At 33.7% G+C, this 24004-nt stretch overlaps 1 protein-coding gene across 3 annotated transcripts in view; it reads left to right on the top strand.

Annotated features, from left to right (window-relative positions):
- Positions 1 to 24004, top strand: part of DPP10 (dipeptidyl peptidase like 10) — a 701607-nt gene that overhangs the window by 652234 nt on the left and 25369 nt on the right. For all 3 annotated transcript variants that reach the window (XM_077956499.1, XM_015109936.3, NM_001265998.1), the window contains 4 exon segments: positions 632 to 730; positions 838 to 907; positions 18729 to 18923; positions 19605 to 19659. In XM_077956499.1, coding sequence (XP_077812625.1) covers positions 632 to 730; positions 838 to 907; positions 18729 to 18923; positions 19605 to 19659 — 419 coding nt within the window.

The raw sequence follows: 24004 nt of genomic DNA, 5'->3' as shown, positions 1-24004 counted from the left end.
ATCAAAATTCGAGCAAGTATTGATGTCCACTTCATGTTTTATCAATTTTTTTGATGTTTCATTTTTGATATTTCTCTATTACTGTATTTTCAAGGTCATTACTCTTCTGCAGTGCCTAATATTTTATTAATCTCACTCAGTATATTTTTCATCTTAGGTCATATAATTTTCATGTATTTCAGATTCTGCAGTTTTTAGTTTTAGAAATACATAATATGTTCATACTCTTTCTACCTTATTAAACACCTGAACTGCAGTCCAGGTGTCCTCATCCTGTGTTTCTGTATGCCTTTTAATTGGTATAGGTACCTAGATATTGTGAATCTCAACTCATTTGGTGTTAGATAATCTTGTATTTTGCTAAAATATTCTTAAGCAGGTTAACAATATGATCAGATTTGCATTTTGAAAATGTAAATGATAAATTTAATAAAGAAGCAAATGAAAAAAAATTTACTGGCATAATGAAGCTCACTTAGGAAACTGTTGTAGTAACTCAGAAGAGAAATGATGAGTTAATCAGCACAGTGCCTGCCAAATGGTAACAACTGGATAATTTTTTGTTGTGTCACATTGATTCTTGTTTAATGCATAGGAGTTAGCTATTTACACTAGCCTTTTTGGTTTACAGAATATTTTATATTGGAAAGCAATTCTATGCTGAAGGAAGCTATCCTGAAGAAGAAAATAGTAAAGCCGGAAGTCAAAATCCTTCATATTGACGACTATGGTAAAGTTTTGTGCATGCTATGTTATTCAAGAACAACTTTCTCTGCGTCTTATAGTTTTACCTGTAAATGACTCTCCATCTTTAATATTTTGCTCTTTCTTTAAAAGAACTTCCTTTACAGTTGTCCCTTCCCAAAGATTTTATGGACCGAAACCAGTATGCTCTTCTGTTAATAATGTAAGTATTTTATTTGTTTTTGAAATAAAGGAATATAAAGATTTTCTATTTTTATGTCTCACAAGACAACATTTGATTCAATAAACAAGAGAAGTCCAATGTGTATAGTTAACCAGGGCAGCTATTGTCTAAATTCCTCTAGAAGTCCATCACTAAATCATGTGTAAGAATGTGTAAGTTTTTTGAACTTCTTGCATCTCACATGGAGTTTGGTGCTACCACCAGGAATAGTGACACAGAATAGTTTGATTTCTGGGTGTCTGCTTAGTAATTACTCAAGTCCTGGGCTCTTTATCAACATTGAGGAACATGTAATTCCACTGCTAAAACAATGGGTTATGTTTGTATCACTCCTGTCAGCTTTTCCTCCTGGATACATGGCCTGCAGTAAGCTGCTCCCATGCTCAGAAAACTTGACTCAAGTTTTTTTTTTTTTTAATCTTGAAATTGGCTTTGAAATTAAATATCTTTATACATGTTGTAAGGCTATATCATGACTGTATAGTATTATGCACCGAGGCCCCTAATATCTAATACATAACTAACTTGATATTGATTTAGCACTGCATTCCTGAGATTTATAAGTTATTTCCCTTATTAATATGCTCAGGTTGCATATTGATATAATAGTGTTTAAAATTGTCTAAAATTATATCTTTAGATATAATATTTAGAAATAGTAAATACAAAAATAATATTGCTTATTATGATCACTGAATATAGTGGATAAGTATTCAGTCTGTGGAATTGAATTTCCTGGGTTCAAATTCTAGTTTTGCCATTTCTTAGCTGTGTGTCCTAGGGCAAGTTCCTTAACCTATTACAAGGCTAAGTTTATCTAAACATAAAACAAGCATTACAATACAACGTGTGTTCTAAGACTGCCTTGCAGATGGGGTGAAATACAACATATAAAGTCCCTTAAACAGTGCCTAACACATATGATTCTTATAATTATTGGGGTTATCATTCTTTTTTGTATAGGTAGCATTTATTTTATTTAGGTATTTTAATATATACAAGCAATTTGTCCCTTTATTTTAACAATCCACATAATACAGAAATAATATAATATTTAATTTTCTCTCTGACTCCAGTGTTCATTTCTAATTCTAATTATTGAGCTTTTCATGTTTCTCATATCCAAACTTTTCTCCTTTCTCCGTAAGAGCCAGAAAGTTCTGAAAGTTCTTAATGTCTCTCTAAGGAAGTTCTTATTTGATGTTTCTTAATTGCATTTTTTTCTCGTCTTTTTTACCTGTTTTTTCCTACTCCATTTTAACTGTATGTATGATTTATTGAGGAAAAATGTTTAAGGCACTAAAACGAGACAAAAAGAAAACAAAAATCAACCCCATCTTCTATCTTAGTCACGTCTCCCTTTGGTAAAAGGGAATGCTCTTTTGATTCATTGAAAAATTTTCTCAAGGAAAGGGACATCCCTCAGGCACATCCTAGGCATCCCTCAGTATGTGATGACCTTCAAATTGGAAGATAAAAGAACTGACTGCCCTTGAAGCATGACATTTATGCAGACAAATGTGTAGATAATTATGCTGACTTGGTATCCACTTGCTCTAGGGCAGTGTCACACATAGGGAGAAAACCAAATAAGAGTTAACAGAATCTCTTTGTTTTCTGAAACAGATAAGCTAACTGGCTCATCTTGGCATCAGACTTGTATTTTGTTCTGGTTGATTTTTATTTTATAAGAGGAATATAAGGACCTACACAAGAAACCAATTTGAAGACTTGTCTTATTGTCAAGGCCTACTTGGGTCTTTTTTGAGAAGTAGGATTTTGGAACAAAATGCTGGTTTTGGAGTCAGGTAGGACTGGGTTCAAATTGGAGCGCTGAGATTTAACAATACATTGCTGAATTTTTCTAATCTTCTCTTACCTTACAAATAAACTGGAGAAAATAACATGGGATAATATTTATATTTAAATATATTACCATAGTGTTTGTTAGAGCATAAACACTTGCAAATAGTCTTTAATAAATCATAAGCAGAATCATAATTATTATTAGGATGGTATAAAAATAGTTGCAGTTATTATATAAGTAGTTGCATTACTTATAAATGGCCAAAACTGCAATTGCTTCTGTGCCAAACTAATATGGAAATAGTATTTTAAAGTATTTAATTTGATTAATATAAATATTTAATGTGTAATTTAATACCCATAAAGTTGTTCAATAGACAGACACTACTAAAACAGATAAAATAGTGCAATCAGACCCATAGAATTTACTTTGCTACTTTTTTGGTTGATACAGGAGGAATGAAAATGAATATTAAATCATTTCTAGTTATTTCAGTATATATGTTTATACTAAATATTAATTGACATTATCCACACTTTTGGATTTTAGAGGAAAATTATCGAAAAGCTTTGCAGAATGTGGCTTACAGAATCCAAAATGAGGATTTCTTTTTTAAAAAATTATACTTACAATATGATCTATTCTTTTAAATTGCATGATTATTTCTAAAATACTATCTTGGAAACATATAAGGGTCAGAATAGCAAAAGCAGAAAGTGTTTTTTAAGAATTTAGGAATCTGCTCATAATTTAAAGCCATATTTTTTCTCAAGCTTAAAAACTGTTTTCAGTGACACATTGACTGTCCCATTCTAAAAGTAATATTAATAATTTTTTCATAAATGAACAATTGGACAGACAGTGATGAATAATAGAGTGACTATTATTTAAATGAGTCTAAGAGTCATTCAGTGATTTTGGTGTCAGTACTTTATTGCTATTTTTGTGCCGTATATCTGGTAGCCAAAAGAGTATGAGCCATTTCTTGATCTGTAGAGATGGGTTTACATCCAAGGAATTATATAATGAATGCATGAGTTAGAGTCAAGTTGCAACAAGCACCCGAGGGGCTGAAAGAAAGATTGCCCTGGAGGAAAGTGGCCTCTGGCAATTTAGAAACCCAGTTCTTCTCAATCTTCATTATAGATCTGGAAAAGAAATGGTCCTCTGACCTCCCTTGCTTGGGTTTTGAAACTCAGACTTAATCTCATAACATTTAAAATGTAAGTGAATCAAACATCAATGTCAGTGTCACGTTAAAAAGAGTATTTGGGATGGAGTACATACCGCATAAATATTTTTCCTGTATAATGTTTCTACTGTAATGGAAAATCTAAGAAACATTGGCACCACAGTTGGATCTCAGTGACCTGAGTTCACTGCGGTCTCTATGGAGTCATGATCCCCTTTTTCTGAACAACTCCTCCAATTCTCCCTTCAAGTGCCTACTTGTTTTACTCCTGCCTTTCTGTTTAACATTATAGGGAGCTCTTAAGGACTTGGAGTCCTTATTCATTTTTAAACTTATTCTAGACACATCTATATTCATTCCAGCTCTTATAACCTCATACCGTTCTTTTAAAATATTATTCTTATTTCCTACTCGTGTGTGTGTAATTTAATACCATACACATCTACCACGTTGCTTTTTACATATGAGAAGCCATGTTAATGGCTATGGGGAGATAACAAGATTGCAAGCATCTTAAAGTCTGTAATAGTTATTTGGGGTGTGTTCAGTCTATCTCCACAATGCCTAATACACAGAACTAACTGACTATCCTGTAATTACCAAATAGTGCCAAGACTGAAGGTGTTGTGGAAAATGGCCTGCAGTTGTAGACGTTCATTTGGTAAATAAATAAATATGAATCTAATATGTTTAGATGCTCGTAAAAGCAATCTAGAAAGTTGTATTGTTATTAAAAAAAACAAGGGATTTTTGTTTTTGTTTTTATTTTCTGTCCCTCTGAAGAGGAGCAGCATCAACTGAGGAGTTTAGTTCAGTACCATGGGCCCGTCATCTCTTCCCATTTTCTACTTTTTCTTGCTCATGTTATCTTGCCACACTCATTAAAGGTCTAATAAGGGAGGCAGTAAATGTTCAGCAAGTTATATTAACTTTCAGAATGCAACATATGCTCTCATGCTTCCATGACTTACTTTCCTTTCTCTGAATTCACCTTCCTTGAAATCCCAAGAAATTCATGGTCATCCATCAAATCTTATCTTCCTAGAGCTTTCTTCCATTCTCCTCCTCTGTCAGCCTATGGATCAGGTCATTGTAACTCAAGAACATTATTCATTTTTATCTAGAGTCTCATCGCTGAATGTTCTGTGTATCAGAATCCTATAATTTGGTCATCTTAGTAGAAGTGATCTGTTTTCTATATAACTATTCTTTGAACAGCGTGATATAAGTAACTGATCCATTCACAGTGAGGGAATATATTCAGTTATTCATATCCAACAGTCAAGATAACATCATTGCTGGTCTGTTATACACACATTTCATTTCCTCAAACAACTTGAAATATTGTTCAATATTGTAATTAGCATCAAGCTTCAGATCAGTCAGACATCCTATCTGGATGATTGAACTCTAACCTGCTATACTATTCTCTACTTACACTTGCTTTTCTTTAGTTTATTGCTTTTTGCTCTCTCTCTTTTAGTTGCTTTACCACTCTGTTGCTGAGAGTGTAGCCCTCCTATCTAAAATCCTCTCATTATTCATTCATCATTGATTAAATATCTGCATTTTCCCTCACACTACGTAACAGTCTTCATGATATATTTTCTATTTTTCTCTTCATTTTTATCTCACACCAGCCACCCCAAAAGAGAAATCCCATCCTTTAGATAGACTGCTTTATTCTGGGGATCACCACCACTTCAATCATCACTTGTGTTTTCACATAGTTTCCCCAGTGCCCTGAGTTTGCCTTCCCACCTGGAGAAGTTCTGTTAAGACTTCCAGACACACTTCCAGATAACTTTATGCACACCACTATTATAAACATGTAACCATACCAGATTACAATATTTACTTTGCTTTCTCTTCTGTTAAACTGCCAATTCCTTTTGAATTGTTTTGCCATAATGCACCACCTGGAGCATTATTTGATAGAATAAATGAATGAATATGTGAATACATCAATGAATAAGTAAACAAATGAATTAACCCTGAGTTTGTTCCTCAAGAATGAATTAAGTTGAGATGGGGAAATGGAAAAATAAATGATTTGTGAGTTTATAATTGACTCCTGTATGGGTCCATTTCTCTGCAGTTTAGTTTCCCACTCAGTAGAATGAGACGCGAGATTCTAATTTCTTTTATAGTCTTTCTGGATAGGACTGAATACTGATTGATTTTCATGCTGCCTCTTCACTGTTCCTTTTTACAATTTTTTTATTGAGCTTAAGATAATAAGAAATTGATATTAGCTACCATTTATTGTTTATCATGCAAAGAGTGTCATGCTGAGAATATGTAGACACCACCTTTAATCCTTATAGAAATCATCCAAGGTAAATAGTACTGTCCTCATTTTAACACAAGGAAACTATAACTAAAATAGGTCATGTATATATGTTCCCCCAAGATCATAAGCAGGAAAAGTTAGGGTTTGGACCCAAGTTTTATATATCTATTTTCTGTACTAAAACCTCTGCTGGCCGGGCGCGGTGGCTCACGCCTGTAATCCCAGCACTTTGGGAGGCCGAGGTGGGTGGATCACGAGGTCAGGAGATCGAGACTATCCTGGCAAACACGGTGAAACCCCTTCTCTACTAAAAACGCAAAAAAAATAGCCGGGCATGGTGGCGGGCGCCTGTAGTCCCAGCTTCTCGGGAGGCTGAGGCAGGAGAATGGCGTGAGCCCAGAAGGCAGCAGAGCTTTCAGTGAGCGGAGATCGCGCCACTGCACTCCAGCCTGGGCGACAGAGCGAGACTCTGTCTCAAAAAAAAAAATAAAATAAAAAAATAAAAATAAAAAATAAAACCTCTGCTGTATTACTCAACGCTGCCTACCTACATTGTCCACCATATTATGATATTTATTGGCATATTATCAAAGAATGATGACTTGAATCAAAAGAGTCTTCTCTACTACCAAATTCTTGTGACCTTTTCTTCTTTCCACTGAACAGTTTATGATATTTCTGGAATATAACATTTTCCACATGTACTACGTTAATGCTTTGGTGTAAAGTATTGATTTTAGAAATCATGACTGAGTTCATGAATATTCCACAAGAGAGATCAAATTCTCAGCTCAGATTATTTAATAAAATTCTGAATTCTCATCAAAATGTTCACTTTGTGGGAAGTCTTTTCTACTCTGTATTTATTTCATGAATTCCTAGGGTTTTAGCAGATCAGATTGTCAATGTAAGTTCATTTTGTTTCCCAAGGGTGAAGACACGTGTATTCCAATAACCTCTAACATCATTTGATCTTCTATTTGTTCATGCCACATACACATCTACTTTTACCCTCAGTTTCTTGCAAAAATAGTACAGATACTGTCTGATGTGGATGAAAGAGATCACTTATTGATATTGGTATTTGTCTCAAGAGTGATTATTATTGCTTTGCCATAGAAGGAGGTTCAAAGCTTAAATTTTAGGCTTATCATTTTTTGTATCTTCATCATTTAGATGGATGGAGAATGTACCTACATATTTGCTAATACATAGAAAATGATTAAGAGGAAAAAAGGCAGTGGCATTTAATCTTGTTAATAGAAGGGGAGAAGGTGATCATTTGTTTCTATTTTTTTCTTGGACATATTTAACCCTGTTCTTTCACAATTTGTAGATAATACATCTTAAATGTCAGCATTAATTTCTTACGACTATTTAAAGTTGTACAAACTCAAAGTTGCTGTATTAAGAAGGTGACATGGGGGAAAATCCAAATTTAGATAAATTTGTAGATAATGCATAAGCTGTAATATTCTTTTGGTGATTATTTTAACTGGAATATATATATGTATATGCATACGCAGAAATGCCATTTTAGGTCTTCTGTTAACATGGATTTTAGATATGCATGGATTCACAGAATTATATGAATGATATAATGTGGTTTCATAAGAATGATATGGGCTTATTAATAGTTCCTATTTAAAACTTACATGTATATGATATATTTACAGATATACTATTGAATATTTTTTATAAGAAATATTGAACTTAATTTACAAAGTTCTTAGTTTTAGATAATCATATAAATGCAGTCATTAATGTAAGGGTAATTCATATTTAAATCAGTCTCTTTTTCTCTTTTAATTAGTTATTTGTTTCTAAGAAAAAACATATTAGGATATAATATTAACTATATTATTTGTCTAACATGACTTTGAAAGGTGAAGTTAAAAATACTAAGATACAGTGTTTTCTTTCTTGGTAATCTCACACAGCGCCATGTCAGAGGAGTACATCAATGACATATGTTTTTCCAGGATTTTTAAAATAATATATTCTTCCCTTTTGACTTATATATAAAAACAGTATATTATGAATCATGTAAGTCTGTGTAGCATGTAAGTTAAAGGTTGCCTATCATGATGGCAGACTAGGCCAGAGCTCTAGGCTTTTCTAGTCCAACACACATATATTTTTGAGCAACAAGGAGTGTGCAAAGTCAGTTAGTAAAAATTACAGAGCTTCTAGGAGATATAAAACTTGGGAAGAAAACAATAATTATTTATTTTTAAAACAAAACCACAGCCCAAATAATACAATTGCTATTAACATAGTAAAGTTTTAATCAGCATTTTGATTTGGAATCATTCAGTCATTTTCAGCCTTGAACTTCAGCACTTGTTCTTCCTCTTTGAGGGCATTCTCTTATAGCCATTTTTTCTCATGTTTATAATGCCATTTTTATCAAAATTATAAATCTGACCTAACTGTAGCCTTCTTCATTAATCCACTGATTGAGTCCACGTCTTTGTAGCCTCTATGATTAGAGCTCTCAGTTGTCACCTGTCCCTCAGTAACACGGAGGAAGCATAATCAATTGGAAGTTGCTAGATCAGCCACAACTCACCCTAAAAAAGTGCTTCCTTTGATTTTTAGCTTTTTTTAAATAAGGTTCCAATATATTGCAAAGACTTTTTCCTTACTTATAAGAAAATGTATCTCTGATTACCTCTAAACATTAATACCTTGAGAAAGGCTCTGCCTGCACCACTGTGACAGTGTATTATACTGACATAATCTCCCTCTTTTTCATCACATAGAAAGTATGTCATACAAAATAAATCTGTGTTGCACAAAATATTCTGCATCTTTGGGAATTAAAGTGATGAAAATTATATTTATACATATAGGTTAATGTATAGCTTATATATATTTTAATTTATAAGAGCACATGAAAAATGTCCATCTATATAACTTACAGTTTACAAACTTCCTTTTTTTTTTTTTTTTTTTTGAGATACAGTCTCACTTTTGTCTCCCAGGCTGCAGTGCAGTGGCGCGATCTTGACTCACTGCAACCTCTGCCTCCTGGGTTCAAGCTATTCTCCTGCCTCAGCCTCCCGAGTAGCTAGGATTACAGGCGCCCATCACCACACCCGGCTAATTTTTGTACTTTTAGTAGAGATGAGGTTTCACCATGTTGGCCAGGCTGGTCTCGAACTCCTGACCTCAGGTGATCTGCTTCTCTTGGCCTCCCAAAGTGTGGGATTACAAGATTGAGCCACCACACCTGGCCCTTCCTATGCTTTTATGAAAGCTTATATTCTCAGAGCATTATGATTACAACAGGGCAGATATTCTAATCCCCATTTTACAGGTGAGGACACTTGAGGGACAGAATTGATGAGCAATATGCCTCATGTTGAACGTCTACTAAGAAGTGAAAACTCAGCAACAATGTGCAATACAAGCTTTTATTACTTTCTCTCCCCCCCAAAAATTCTAAGGATAAAGGAATTTAAAATACGTGGTGTAAATTCAGAAAAAGGCCCTTAATTAGAACTTAATAAATACAAGAGATTTTTTAACACCTTAAATTTATAATCTTTTTCTGGCCAAGAATTCCAGTTTCCTTTTGCATTGAGGATATAATTGCTTATATGCCAAAGGTAATAAGTGAATATTTTGTTGAAGTCAACTTTTATAATTGTGTTCTCTCAAAAAAACTGGCATTATTTATCTATCTATGGCTTATAATTTACCTCTACGTGTCAGTTTATTAAGTTGTAAAATGGTTCTGCTAATGCCTTCTCATTCTTAGTACTATAATCATTATTATTCCTGTTTAACTGATGCAAAAACTGAGCTAAGATGTAAAATTCCCTGTGTTTATATAACCACACTTTCCAGTTGATAAATGGATTTTTAGAATGTAGGTAAAGGATTATACAGTTAGAAAACCAATATTGTATCACCACCATCATTACTGAAAGTGTCATGACGCCCTACCAAGGATGAAATACAGGTTGAAAGTTAATAATTAGCATCCATTCCTGTATTATCAATCCGTTGCGCGGGTATGTATTCCTCGATATATAGTCCACGTATTGTCAGCCTCAGTACCGTACTCACTACATTCCCATGCTGAATTGCCCTCTCCTTGAAAAAATAGAGAAATCTAAGTTTGTTGTACAGGTTGCCACCTGCTTCTTTTTTAAAGATACGCACTTTGTTCTATTTTTTTATCTAAATTGCCCCCCCACCCCCTGTTCCTGAAGTCAGCATGTAGAATATTTTCCATGATCATATCCAAAGCAGACTTACTGCATAGGAGAGTCACATTGCAGTTATGTGCACATGAAAAATGAGATAAATTCTTCTGCCTTTGGTGTATTTATAAAATGTGCTAAGCTTTCTTTTAACCATGAATAATTTAAGTATGACCCTTTCTAAATGCAAGAGAATAGATCAAATGCTATCCTAGCTCTGTGATGATATAGCTATTCCCAGCAACTGAAAGAAAAGATCATCAAAGCCTCTTCCCTTTCTACTTACTCACCCACACTGTTAGAAATTATCTCAAATGGAAACTGGCCAAAGGATAGGAATTAACGTAGTAAGACTTTGACAGCAAAGATGATTAGGAGATTAGACAATTCCTTCCATTATATTGAACAATTTCTGGCTGGGAGATGTCCCTGAGGTCCTTTTCTATTGGTTCTAGTCTAATATTTTCATGTGCTGTCTAAGATGTTTATCCTGAAGTTAATTTTGTGTGGATAATGCTAACAGTCCATTTTTGAGTTTTAGAGCTGGCTCATTAATATCCATGCTGTTCAGTGTTTCCACTTGTATAACAATCAACATTTCATTTTTTTGGATTTGTACTATAGTACAAATAACTTCATTTAAACAATTGGACTCTGCTTTTTCTTCATTACTCTCATGATGGTCATTATGCAGCTTTTGCATCAGGCTAAGGAGACAATCTCTGGCTTTCATTCAAGATAAAGAGCAAGATAGTATCAAATTCCATTCAAGACAAGGAAGAGTGCCTTTGGCCAATAATAGTTGATCATGACCTGAGGAAAACTATTTCATTAAAAATAGAAGAGAGAAAAAGGGGAGAAGTAGGAGGAAGGCAAGGGAAGAGATCCAGAAAAAGGATTTCATTTTATTAATGCAAAACACACAAACATGGAGATCAAGGAAAAAAAAAAAAAAATTAAAACATCAAATATATGTTTTAAAAAAATCCTTTAAAAACACAAAAAATTCTGATTGAGGAAAAACATCAAATTTCAGGTTTATCTGAAGTCACAGACAACAATATTAATGACGCTAAAATGTACTGAACAGACCCACATATGAAAAAGTGAAAATACTTAAGAATTTTTTATTTAAAATCAAACTACAACTGAGTTCAGAGGCCCTCTGGATTTTAGCAATTTAAAAGCAATCAGTGTTACTAATCTAATTATGATGAAGGTCATAGATACCTTTAACATATGGCTAATAAAATTGCAAAAGTGACAGACACTCGTTCAAGAGATACATGCTGAGCATCATATACATGTGTGAAAGGCACAATTTTTCTTTTCCATTTGTATGGCTATATAACTATAATTCAAGTCAGCAAAGATTTGGTTATGTGACGTAAAAACTATCAGAATAATAAAGAGATTTTAAAATTGTGTGTATTTGTGCAAATAGACTAGAGGTCAGGAACACTTTGATGATATAAAACCACCTTCCCTGAGAAACTATGTTCTTGAATAAGAGCACAGGAATTATTATTATTATTATTATTATTATTATTATTTTTAACAGTCTTGCTCGTTTTATTTCCTTTATGTACATACCAGAAGTGGAATTACTGAATTCAGGGTTTGAGTTCTCCAAGTCCTTGACAAATATTTTCCTTTAAGTGTTTTTTGTTGTTGTTGTTTTTTGTTTTTTGTTTTTTTAATTTAAATTTATTTATTTATTTATTTATTATTATTATACTTTAAGTTCTAGGGTACATGTGCATAACGTGCAGGTTTGTTACATATGTATACTTGTGCCATGTTGCTGTGCTGCACCCATCAACTCGTCAGCACCCCTCAACTCGTCATTTACATCAGGTATAACTCCCAATGCAATCCCTCCCCCCCCGCCATGATAGGCCCCGGTGTGTGATGTTCCCCTTCCTGAGTCCAAGTGATCTCATTGTTCAGTTCCCACCTATGAGTGAGAACATGCGGTGTTTGGTTTTCTGTTCTTGTGATAGTTTGCTAAGAATGATGGTTTCCAGCTGCATCCATGTCCCTACAAAGGACACAAACTCATCCTTTTTTATGGCTTTTAAGTATTCCATGGTGTATATGTGCCACATTTTCTTAATCCAGTCTGCCACTGATGGACATTTGGGTTGATTCCAAGTCTTTGCTATTGTGAATAGTGCCGCAATAAACATACGTGTGCATGTGTCTTTATAGCAGCATGATTTATAATCCTTTGAGTATATACCCAGCAATGGGATGGCTGGATCATATGGTACATCTAGTTCTAGATCCTTGAGGAATTGCCATACTGTTTTCCATAATGGTTGAACTAGTTTACAATCCCACCAACAGTGTAAAAGTGTTCCTATTTCTCCACATCCTCTCCAGCACCTGTTGTTTCCTGACTTTTTAAAAGTCAGGAATTATTGATGCAGAGTTGCAAAGATATAGACAGATTTGGGTGGCTCAGCTTCTAAAAGAGGAATGGAAGGTGAAAGATCGAGTCCCAAAGTGTTATCCAGAACTAGGTTAATAATATTGAACACCTACACCAAGGACCAGGCACTTTACAAAGCTACATATAGAATCTCATTTAATCCCTGCCATAACTCTACTGGCTAGATGCTATTATCACCCTGTATACCAAATTAAAAGCAAACTTAGGCGTAGGTGTCTAAAGCCACTGGATTTGGGCTCAACTCAGTTTGATTTGATCCCCATATCACCTGTACCTTTTCACAGTGACATGCTTACTTCCTTATAAGGTCTAGGTCATTAATGCAGGTAATTTTTCTAAAGATTTGACAATGGGCAAAAGTCTGAGAATGAAAACAGATGAGTACAAGTGATTTGGAGATAAATACAATTTGAGAATTTAATTTATGAACAGAATTTTCTATACATTATCAGGTGAAGATGGGGTCTTGGTAGCGGTATGAACAACCTTGATCATATCAAATGCTTTCCTGGTTATGACTCATAAAAAAAAAATTCAACCAAAAGTTACACTGTAAATAAACCAGGGTGAGGTATTTGAAGATTATATTAACAATATCCCTAATGGAAGAAGATGGGAATGTGGACAAGAAACAGTTCTCTGGTAGGAAAAAAAATAATGTAATTCCTTACATGATGAAGTAAATACAGTGTATGAGAAAATTCATTCAGCCATTCTTCATGTAGGAAAATCCATCTATGAGAAGAAATTTAAAAATAATGAAGAGATAAATAGAAGTAATTGGCCCAAGAGGCCCTTAGCCAATATGTGGATCTCTGTGTACATACTGCTTGAAAGAGGGCAAGCTTCATTATACTTTAGATATGCTGCAACTAAATCATCACGGATTATAAGTCTCTATAAAGTAAATTTTTAATTAAACCAAGGCAAATATTGTTTAAAGCTACTATCCTATGTTAATCTAATATTCTACCTGAAATGAATTGTCATGAAGAATAAAATTGAAGCATTGATAATTGATTATGCTTCAGAATATAAGGCAATATTGTTCTTTGCATGTTGTTTCCTTTTCCTTACCTTGATTTTTATTCTGTTCTTTACCCCTCCTTTCACATTCTTTTTAAATTCATAATACCTACAATAAAATTGCAACCCTTGGTTCTCAAGGATTCTAGTTCTCAAACAGGTACTCGTGCAACTGAGTGAACTTGTTGTAGGCCTAGAAAGAGCGATGAACTGAGATGACTAGAAAGCACTTATCTCTATGTCCCTTCTTTCCACTGTCCCATTCGACATGGATAAGCAGCTGACAAATTCTGCCATGCTTTTGACTGGTCATGGGAAGTCCTCTCATTGAATAATATTCTTCCTTCTTTTTATTATAACCAAAGCTTTACTGAAAAGGATAAGTGCTTTTAAAAATGTGCTGCCCTGATAATTTGTGATCTTAACTATTTACCACCAAATATTACTTAACAAGGAAAATAATAAATAGAAATAAAAAGAGCAATTAATTGCTCAAGGTACCTCAGCACATTGGTAATGAAATCAAGGACTAAAACCTTAGTCTTCCAAATATAAATTCAATCCTCTTTTTAGAATTTAATTGAAACACCTTGTGAACCTGATCAAACATGTAGTTTGAACAAATCTCTACACTTTAATCCAGTTTTGGTATATTATTTTGTTATGTCATGAAGAGGTGGCTTGTTCTGTCTTTTTAAAAATCTGTTGAGTATTGTTTGTTTTATTCCCTTTTTTCTATATTTTATTATATTGTGAACTCATCCAAACAGACACATTCAGTGTTGAAGGTGTTGAAATAGATGAGGATTCTGCCCTCAAAGACCTTAACTTCTAAGAAAAGTTTGCAGTCTTAATTTGATTCTGCTGCTTGTGTTAAGAAATAGACAAGTTTCATATTGCTATGACCTTTTCACTGCTTAAAACAGATGGAATTGTTCTTTTCACCGCAAATTTCAACAAAGTTGTATGTCCCTACTCTCAACCTTGAAACACCCTTCCTGCTGTGAATCTCCAAAGATTTCTGAGACAGATAAAAAAGCAAAATTGTGTAGAAGGAAAATCAGGCAGACACTCAGAAAGAAACAAAAATAACTAAATCAATTGGAGCTCAGCAATCTTGCACAGCCAATACACACATGAGTCATGGTACCCATTTATTATAAGATAGATGATTTGTCTGTAGTACATCCTCTGTGGTCATCCCTAGCACCAAATGTTTTGCTATTCCTACTTTACTGAATATTCTTTGCTTAGCTTTATTTGTAAGTCTAGTCTTTTCTGCTCAACACTTTGTAAACAACTAATGCCCCTCATTTTCCTGCACATGCCTGGTTTGTTCCTTATAATGTCAATGATTAGCATGATAATCCATGTTCTTTTAAATGTATGTTGAAATAGATACGCCTATACTGTGCACCAAAGAAAAAGAAACAACACCCAATTAGATCACCGAAATGGGTTCAAAATCTTTGGTTCATAATGAATTGATACCACTTTGTAGTCTAACATTTAAAACTTGGAAAGACTAGGTTAAAGTTTAAAATGGCAATTTAGAGAAGAGAGCAAAAGAGTGCAATTGTAGTTTTCTTCCATGGGTGTTGCAATAATAAGTAAAGGATTGAAGGTTTTGTTTTAAAAAATTTGTAGCCATTTACTAATTTTGAGTCTGTAAACTATACCTTATTTTAAACTGTATCTTATAATAATGTATTTGCCTACCATAAAATGTCTGACTTAGTTACATTTTAACTAAACATAACTTAGTTGTGAATTTCTAAAATCGCTGTGAGCAAGGCAGTGTGTCCTATATAAATTGGAAAGTTATATCTTTTAAATAAACAAAACATTTTACATTGCTTTAGCGCTGCTGCCAGAGTTTAAAGGTGAGCAATCCTGCCTTAAAAGTTAGTGACACTCTGCTGATGATCTCCAAGGGTCTGTTGATTGCATTTTTTTAATATCCTTGTAAGGCTTTAAATTTCATTGGTCCAACTAGAAAATGGGAGTACCTCTGACATAATAGCTCATATTACACAGCAATTACGCTTTAGCCATAGATATTGTGCATTTAATTATTGTACAAGTAGCCAAAATTCTTTACGTAGTTCTCCATTTTTAACTGTAACTCTAAAGAGATATGCTCAACATAAGCAAAATTAACTTCAGGTAGAATAGTAAAAAACAGTTTTTATCGTCCTATAAATCTAATCATGGTTTTGTTCATTATACTTCATAAAGTATTTTCAAATACCTTATGCCATTAATGCTTACAGGATGTCTTTGAGGGAAACAGGATAGTGTTTTCCATTATTATAGACACAGACTGAGTCCTAGGGTTTCAGTTATTTTTGCCTATGTTCATAGTGAAGTTGGGATTCAACCTTGTTATTTTTACTCAGCTTAGTATTCAAAGGTGAAGTTAATCTTTGGTACCTGTTCTTTGTGAGTCAAAATATTTGCAATAAATCCACAAGCTTCAAAATACAGTGTCTTTATGTAAACTCAAGACTTTTTAAGTCGTTTCAATTTTAAACTTCATCTGAGTCTGTTTTCCCTGAAAAGGTCTACTTCAACAAGCATTGGCTGTGTCCTACGCATACTAGAAATTGTGCTAGGCATAATGATTCCTGCTAGTTCTCAAATGTTACACAAGCTCTATCAGGATCAACTGGGCAACTGAAAAAAAAAAAAAGAAAAAACAAACAAACAAACAAAAACAGCAATTCCAGGCTTACTTCTGAATAAAGACATTAGACTTCTAGGTTAGAGCGTGGGGACATGGGTAGTAACAAATTTCAAATTATCTGAACAAAAGCCAAGGTTGCATAAACTAAATACATTTTAAAAGAAAATATAAGAGAAAAGAAAAAAATATCTAGGTTGCAAACACTGTGGAAAGACAAGGCATATTTCTATTTAATCACTGAAGATCACCATTGAATGAGTGATTTAGAAAAAAACGGAGGAGAGTTGTGATTCATTAATTTCTATGGCACAGTTTATTTATGGTGTTTCTTTATAATACATCTCATAATCCACATAACAGAAAACTTACTCCCAAAAGGTTTATTAAATTTTGGAAATATAGAGTGCATGACATAATGGATCTTAAGTGCTTAGACCACAGAAGGCATTTACATTAGTTCGCTAGGACCACCATAACTAAATATCAAATATCACTGACTGGGTATCTTAAACAATGGAAATTAATTTTCTCACAGCTGTGAAGGCTAGAAATCAAAGATCAATGTGCCAGCTGGATTGGTTACTTCTGAGGGCTCTCCTAGAGTTGCAGACAACCACCCTCTTTGCACCTCTTCATATGGTAGTCCCACTGTGCACCTCTGGGGTCTGTTGTGTGTCTAAATGTCCTCTTCTTTAATGGGCACCAGTCAGATTGGATTGGGGCCCACCCTTATGGTTTCATTTTAACTTAGTTACCTTTTTAAAGGATATATCTCCAAATATAGTCACAATCTAAGTGACTGGGAGTTAGGAATTCAACATATAAATTTTGGGGAACACAATTCAGCTCCCAATAGCCTTTAATAATTTTCAGTTGCTCTGTGTTTTGTCTGATTCTCTCCTTACTTCTTTATGTAACTTACTAGTCCCACACAACCCCTGTATCTGCTTGGTTTCATTTGTTGCTGAGAGGTTTATTTGCTGTAGTGAATCTAATAACCTAAAATCTTGTTATTGGATATGGTTTGTGTATTGGGGCTTCTAAATAAATATTTACATGTTTATAAATTTACCTGTAAATGTTAAACATTTACATGCTCTTAAAAGAGGAAGGCAGGAGAGTTTGGTGTTTTTACCTTGAAGAGTGAGTAGGGCAGGAATTTCTCACAGGTTACCCAACTAACAGTGGAGATCCTTTTAGAGTTGGATGTTTGAATGCTCTTCATATCTACACACGCACAACTGCCTGTTGGAACTATACCTAGGTATGAACTTTGACACTCTCTGTGATTGTATCAGAGTTTGATTTTTTTTTACTTTTACTGTATTCTAGAAAATAAACTAATAAAAATTGTTAAGCTGACATTTTAAAATTGTACCTTCTTTTCCCTCTGGAAAGAACATTCATGCTTTATTATTTGTGTGTCTTTTTTTCCTTCTAGCTTTCAAATTTTTCAAACATATATGTCTGTGCTTCTTGCTGTCAACTTTAGTGATAAAAAAAGAATTTTTCTCACTGCTTGTTTAAATTTTCCTCAGTGAGAATTCCACCACAAAAACACACAAACAAAACAATTCAGGAAATACTAATGTAGTTTTCTTTTTAGTTTAACGTTATTTATGGTTGTATATTTTCTGTTAAATTATTATCAATTATTTCATAATTGGTTCTGCTATCAGGCCCTTCAGCCCTTGGAAGCCATTTGCAAGACATTTCTAAAACACTCTGGAAGAAATCCAATAAAGATGGACCTGTCTACCAACTTGACAGTCATTCTTTAAAAATGCCTTTGGGAAAGTACCATCCATTTTTCTTCATTTTTCCCCATTGAGAAATGAGCTAAACTAATTTCTACTACAGTGTTAAGTCATACTTTCATTTTATTCAGGGAACTTTTCAATTACAATTTTACAGAGGAAAATAAAATTTTACAGAGGAAAATACAATTACAAAGGATTTTCCTTTGTAAAATTGTATTTTTACCTTCAGGTTTATCATCAAGAATTAACAGAAATGTTAATAGCCAGCACAGTTCTTTCCCATTACTTAACTAGTGAATATGAAAGCTAAAATTTCTACCAGATTTTCAGTTGCTCTTGTTTTGGTCCAATATGTTGGTATTTGCAGGGATGAAGAACCAGGAGGCCAGTTGGTTACAGATAAGTTCCGTATTGACTGGGATTCCGTACTCATCGACATGGATAATGTCATTGTAGCAAGATTTGATGGCAGAGGAAGTGGATTCCAGGGTCTGAAAATTTTGCAGGAGATTCATCGAAGATTAGGTTCGGTAGAAGTAAAGGACCAAATAACAGCTGTGAAGTAAGTGGGTGCACATTTTTCTTCTGTTTTCTATAATAACAGAGTCTAGGTATATACATATAATATTACTGACCCTGACTCAAGGCTTCTATTTTGGTGACTGAGCAATGTTGTAAGGTAATCCTAAAGCCTATTTCATTTTTTTCAAGTACCTGTCACCCTTAGTGGTATAATAAAATAATTCTCATATTTCCCCTCTGGAATTAAAATTTACTTTGGATTTATGAAAGTAGGATACATTTTAATTATACCACTATATTATTTGTTTATAGTAATCCACAATGTCTGTTATATCCTCAGTTAATCACAATTCTTGAAGTTTCACAGATACCATTACCACCCTGGCATGAATGTGTGACCTAAGAAAGTTAGTGGGTTCTTTATAATAGCACACAGAAACCAGATATGATATGGTTCAGATGTAGACGTTGATTCAGTAGGAATGGAATGGGGCCCAGGCTTCTGCGTTTATAACAAGCTTTCAGGTGATACCAAACTACTAGACCATCACTTTGAGTAGCAAGATTTGGGAGTATATGACCCTTATATATGAATAGAGCTACAGTTAGTGAAACATTTCTAGTCATTAGCTATTGTTTTGGATGTATGCATGCCAAGTATACATTTATATACACATTTAACTTACAAAGAGACAACTATTGTTTTTCTTTTTCATTGCAGATTTTTGCTGAAACTGCCTTATATTGACTCCAAAAGGTTAAGCATTTTTGGAAAGGTAAATAGTAGAAATGCTGAATCTACCTTTCTAAGTATATCTGTGTATCTATCTATCCTATTACACATTCACAGGAGGCCAGTTGGTTACAGATAAGTTCCATATTGACTGGGATTCATACTTACTAACATGGAAAACCTCACTGTAGCAAGATTTGATGGCAGAGGAAGTGGATTCCAGAGTCTGAATATCATATATATGAAATACATAATATAATGAAGCATGTATATGTACACATATATGTATTGTTTGTATGTATGTATGTAATTACATGCTTCATTATATTATTATGAATTATATTATTATTATCATTATTTGGAATGATCACTTTCTTAGATGTTTTCCTTTAAAAAAAAACACGAAAAACAAATCTTTTGTATATGTGTTGTTTGTATGTATACATATGTAATTACATGTATGCATTGTTTGTATGTATACATATGTAATTGCATGCTTCATTATATGATGATTCCCCCGTATTATCCTTTAAAAATGTAATAGCATAATTAATATTATATACAGTCAGTCATTTATTAATTCAATAACTATTTATTGGGCAGTTAGTTGGCACCTGGTGTTAGAAGTAGAACAACAACAGGACAAAAGGGGGCTTTGTTTTCATTAAGCTTGTGTTCCAGAGAGGGGAAACAGTAAAGAGGTAAATGAAAAACAGTTTCATATAGTAATAAGCCTCATAAGAAAAATAAAGAAAAACTGATACATGAAAGGTAACTATAGAAAAGGCCAGTGTCATTAGATTGAGTGGTCAATTTAGGCCTCTCTGATGAGGTTATATTTAAATCTATACCTAAATAACAAATGGAAGCTGGTCAAATAAATCTCTTGAAGCAGAATATTCTCCATAGGGGGAAAAAAAAAAAAAAAAACTAGCAAGTATCGCAATCTTAGGAAAACAGACACAGGCTGAGAAATGAGAAATGACCAGTTTGCATAATTACGTCATCTGTGCTCTCTGCACGATATTTACTTATTGTAGTAACTGTTGTGGCAGGTTCAACATTATTTTGACAGTGGAAAAATAAACCTCATGTAGATATTTATTGAGCTTGTTTTTTATTTTTGTTTTGTTTTTTTGAGATGGAGTCTCGCTCTGTTGCCAGGCTGGAGTGCAGTGGCGCAAACAGGGCTCACTGCAACCTCCGCCTCCCGGGTTCAAGTGATTCTCCTACCTCAGCCAACTGAGTAGCTACAAGCACGTGCCACCATGCCCAGCTACAAGCACGCGCCACCATGCCCAGCTAATTTTTGTATTTTTATTAGAGACAGTGTTTCACTATGTTGGCCAGATGGTCTTGATTTCTTGACCTCGTGATCCGCCCACCTCGGCCTCCCAAAGTGCTTGGGATTGCAGGTGTGAGCCACCGTGCCCAGCCTATGAGTTTAACAGATCAGTGGACAATGTATTATAAAGGTAAAATGATGAAAGGAAAAGGAAGACCTTGAACTATTTTAGTTTAGAAATAAAGCAAATTCTTGGTGTTCATGTATTTAAACATATGATATTTTCTACTATTCATAAGTAACCTAGAGATCCATGATATAAAATAACTGGTAACTTTAATTGGGGCTTAAATTTTGGTGGTACACACTGACAGGTGGGTGCAAAAAATCCACTTAAATGAGTAAAATACAAATCAGTGCAATTCACGACCATCCCCTCTCCACTTCAGACATCTGCAGTGTATCATGCCTTTGCAGTATTCTACGCTTGTTGTCAGCAATATTCAACAGATAAGTAAAAATATTTTGTGAGCATTGCTCCTCCAGCATAACAAACAAGTAAATAACTGAAAGTGCATCCCTAGTAGTAAAGATTTGTTTTTCGTGTTTTTTTTTTTTTTTAAAGGAAAACATCTAAGAAAGTGATCATTCCAAAGAAATGGAAACCCTAGACATATTAAAAAGTAAAACGAAATCCTGTCTCAGACTGCAGCACTGTTAAGCCTTAGGGACATTGTGCAAGGTGAAGATAGCCAGTCACAGAAGGACAAATACTGTAAAATTCTACTTATTAAATGAGATATCTAGAGTGGTTGAGTTCATGAAAACGAAGAGTGAAATGGTGGTTGCTAGGGTTTGAGGGGAGAGGAAAAAGGGAAGTTGTTTTTTAATGGATATATGATGGATATATAATAACAGCAAGAATGTAAACTAGTAAAGTAAAAGACAAAGATAAATAGGGAACAACCAAGCCAGAAAATGCAATTCACTGAAAAAAAAAAAAAAAAAGAGAGGGATAGAAGGGAGACAAAAAGGGAGAGCAAGAGCAATAAAGGAAGAATTTGAGTGCAAAGGACAGCAAGGTGCTCTCATTTAGTGATTAGCCATTTTATGAGCTCATCAATTTCTTATTAGAGTTCTTGGAATTTTTGTCGAGTTTCATACTTGCAAGATGAAAAAGTTCTGGAAATCCGTTTCACAGAAACAAATATATACCTGACACTACAAAACTGTGTGTTTAAAAGTGGTTAATAGAGTAAATTTTATGTTATATGTTTTTAACACAAACAAAAAAGTACATGCAGTAGGGAGGGAACGTTTTACTCCTTAACAGTCCTGATATATGTAAGAATTTACAAATGGTTTGGGGCTTATGTATTTCAATGCTCTACTTACTGTACACCTAAATAAGCATAAAGGACCAAATATGCTTTTACAAACATGCATGGCAATTTAGAGAAGATTCAAAGGGTTGTAAAATGCCTCATGGAAAACGGCAACATGAGCTGGGTTGTGATCAGCAGGTAGAGGGGAAGGAAGAGTCTCATGCAAATGCACAGTGTCAGTAAGGGGAGTGTGTGTGGAGAACATGAAATGAAGTAGTTGACTTTTATTAGAAGAATAATAGGCAATAAGAATGAGAGGAAGACTGGGCAGAGATGATAGAGGATCTTCCACAGCCACTGAGAAATTAGAAGCTGAGCCTAGAAACCATGGAATAATAACACTCTAGACTTCACATTTATAAGTTCAAAATCTTTTTCCCCAAATCGTCTTTGTATACTTGATGTGCCTCAGAACAAATGACTCTGGAAAACTAAAACAGTGACATAGGATACAAACAAGAAAAAATATGAATGACTTCATCTTAAATAGAAAAAAAAAATTCAGGTCAATCAACAAATATGCATATCGGTGACTGAGTTATAAATTAAAAGTTGACTTTCTCAGCATATAAAAAAACACTGTTTATCTTAAGATTCAGTAGACCTGGTGATTATTTTTCTTGAAATATACTGATTTCAGATTCAAATTAGGTTATGCTAAACTCATAAAATGGATTGGAAAACAATGTTCTTGCTATACTGATTGCGTGGAAAAATTTGTTTAAAATTGGAACTAGACTATAAAGACATTTGGACCCATTGCTTTCTTTGTGGGATTAAAAAAATTATTTAGTTTTTAAATTTATGTAACCAATAAAAGACTCTTAAGATTTTGTTTCATTTCTTCTGGAGTCACTTTTAGTACTTTGAAAAGAATATTTTTTCACTTATATAACTTTTCAAGAATATACACAAACAGTAATACATAATATCCTCTTATTATATGTTTAATCATTTCACTTGTGGCAGTAATATCGTATTTTGATTTCTATTATGACTTACTAGTGCCTTCTTGGTTTTGCGAGGGCACAGTCTTGCTCTCATTTGCACTCACATTTTTCCTTTATTGTTCTTGCTCTCCCTTTTTGTCTCCCCTCCATCCCTCTCTTGTTTTTCAGTGAACTGTACTTCCTGGCTTGGTTGTTCTCTATCTTTGTTTTTTACTTTACTAGTTTACATTCTTGTCATCATTATTTTTCATCTACTTTTTACATCCATTTTATTCATGAATGATTAAGTTGAATGTCCAGCTTATTAATTTTTCTTTCTTCCTTTCAAATATAAACATTTAAATTAAAAATCCCTTCGAGATGCTGTCTTGGGTATTTTTCACTAGTACAGATATAGAGTACTTTTATTAACATTTAGTGTAAATATCTCTTTGTCAGGATAAGTCTATGTCTTCCGAACTGTTCTTATTTTTATTTCAAATTGAATGAAATAATTTTTTGGTACTTTTCTATAACTTACTGACTGTAATTGAACTGTAGCCAAAAAATTGATCAGGATAACAAAAATACTTTGAAATATCAATTGATTTATGAGTTATGAAGGGAATAATTTTTTATCTTTATCAATCGTTTAATTTTGTGTAATTAATTTTTTTGTTTTGCTCGATCCTGATTAGCCATTTTATGAGCCTATCAGTTTCTTATTGGAGTTCTGGAATTTTTGATTAGTGAATTGATTTTTTTTTCTTTAATTTTTTTTTTATTTCA

This window comes from Macaca mulatta, chromosome 12 (assembly GCF_049350105.2).
Source record: "Macaca mulatta isolate MMU2019108-1 chromosome 12, T2T-MMU8v2.0, whole genome shotgun sequence".
Lineage (NCBI taxonomy): Eukaryota > Metazoa > Chordata > Mammalia > Primates > Cercopithecidae > Macaca > Macaca mulatta.
Note: the sequence above shows the minus strand (reverse complement) of the source record. Positions and strands in the feature narration are given on the sequence as shown.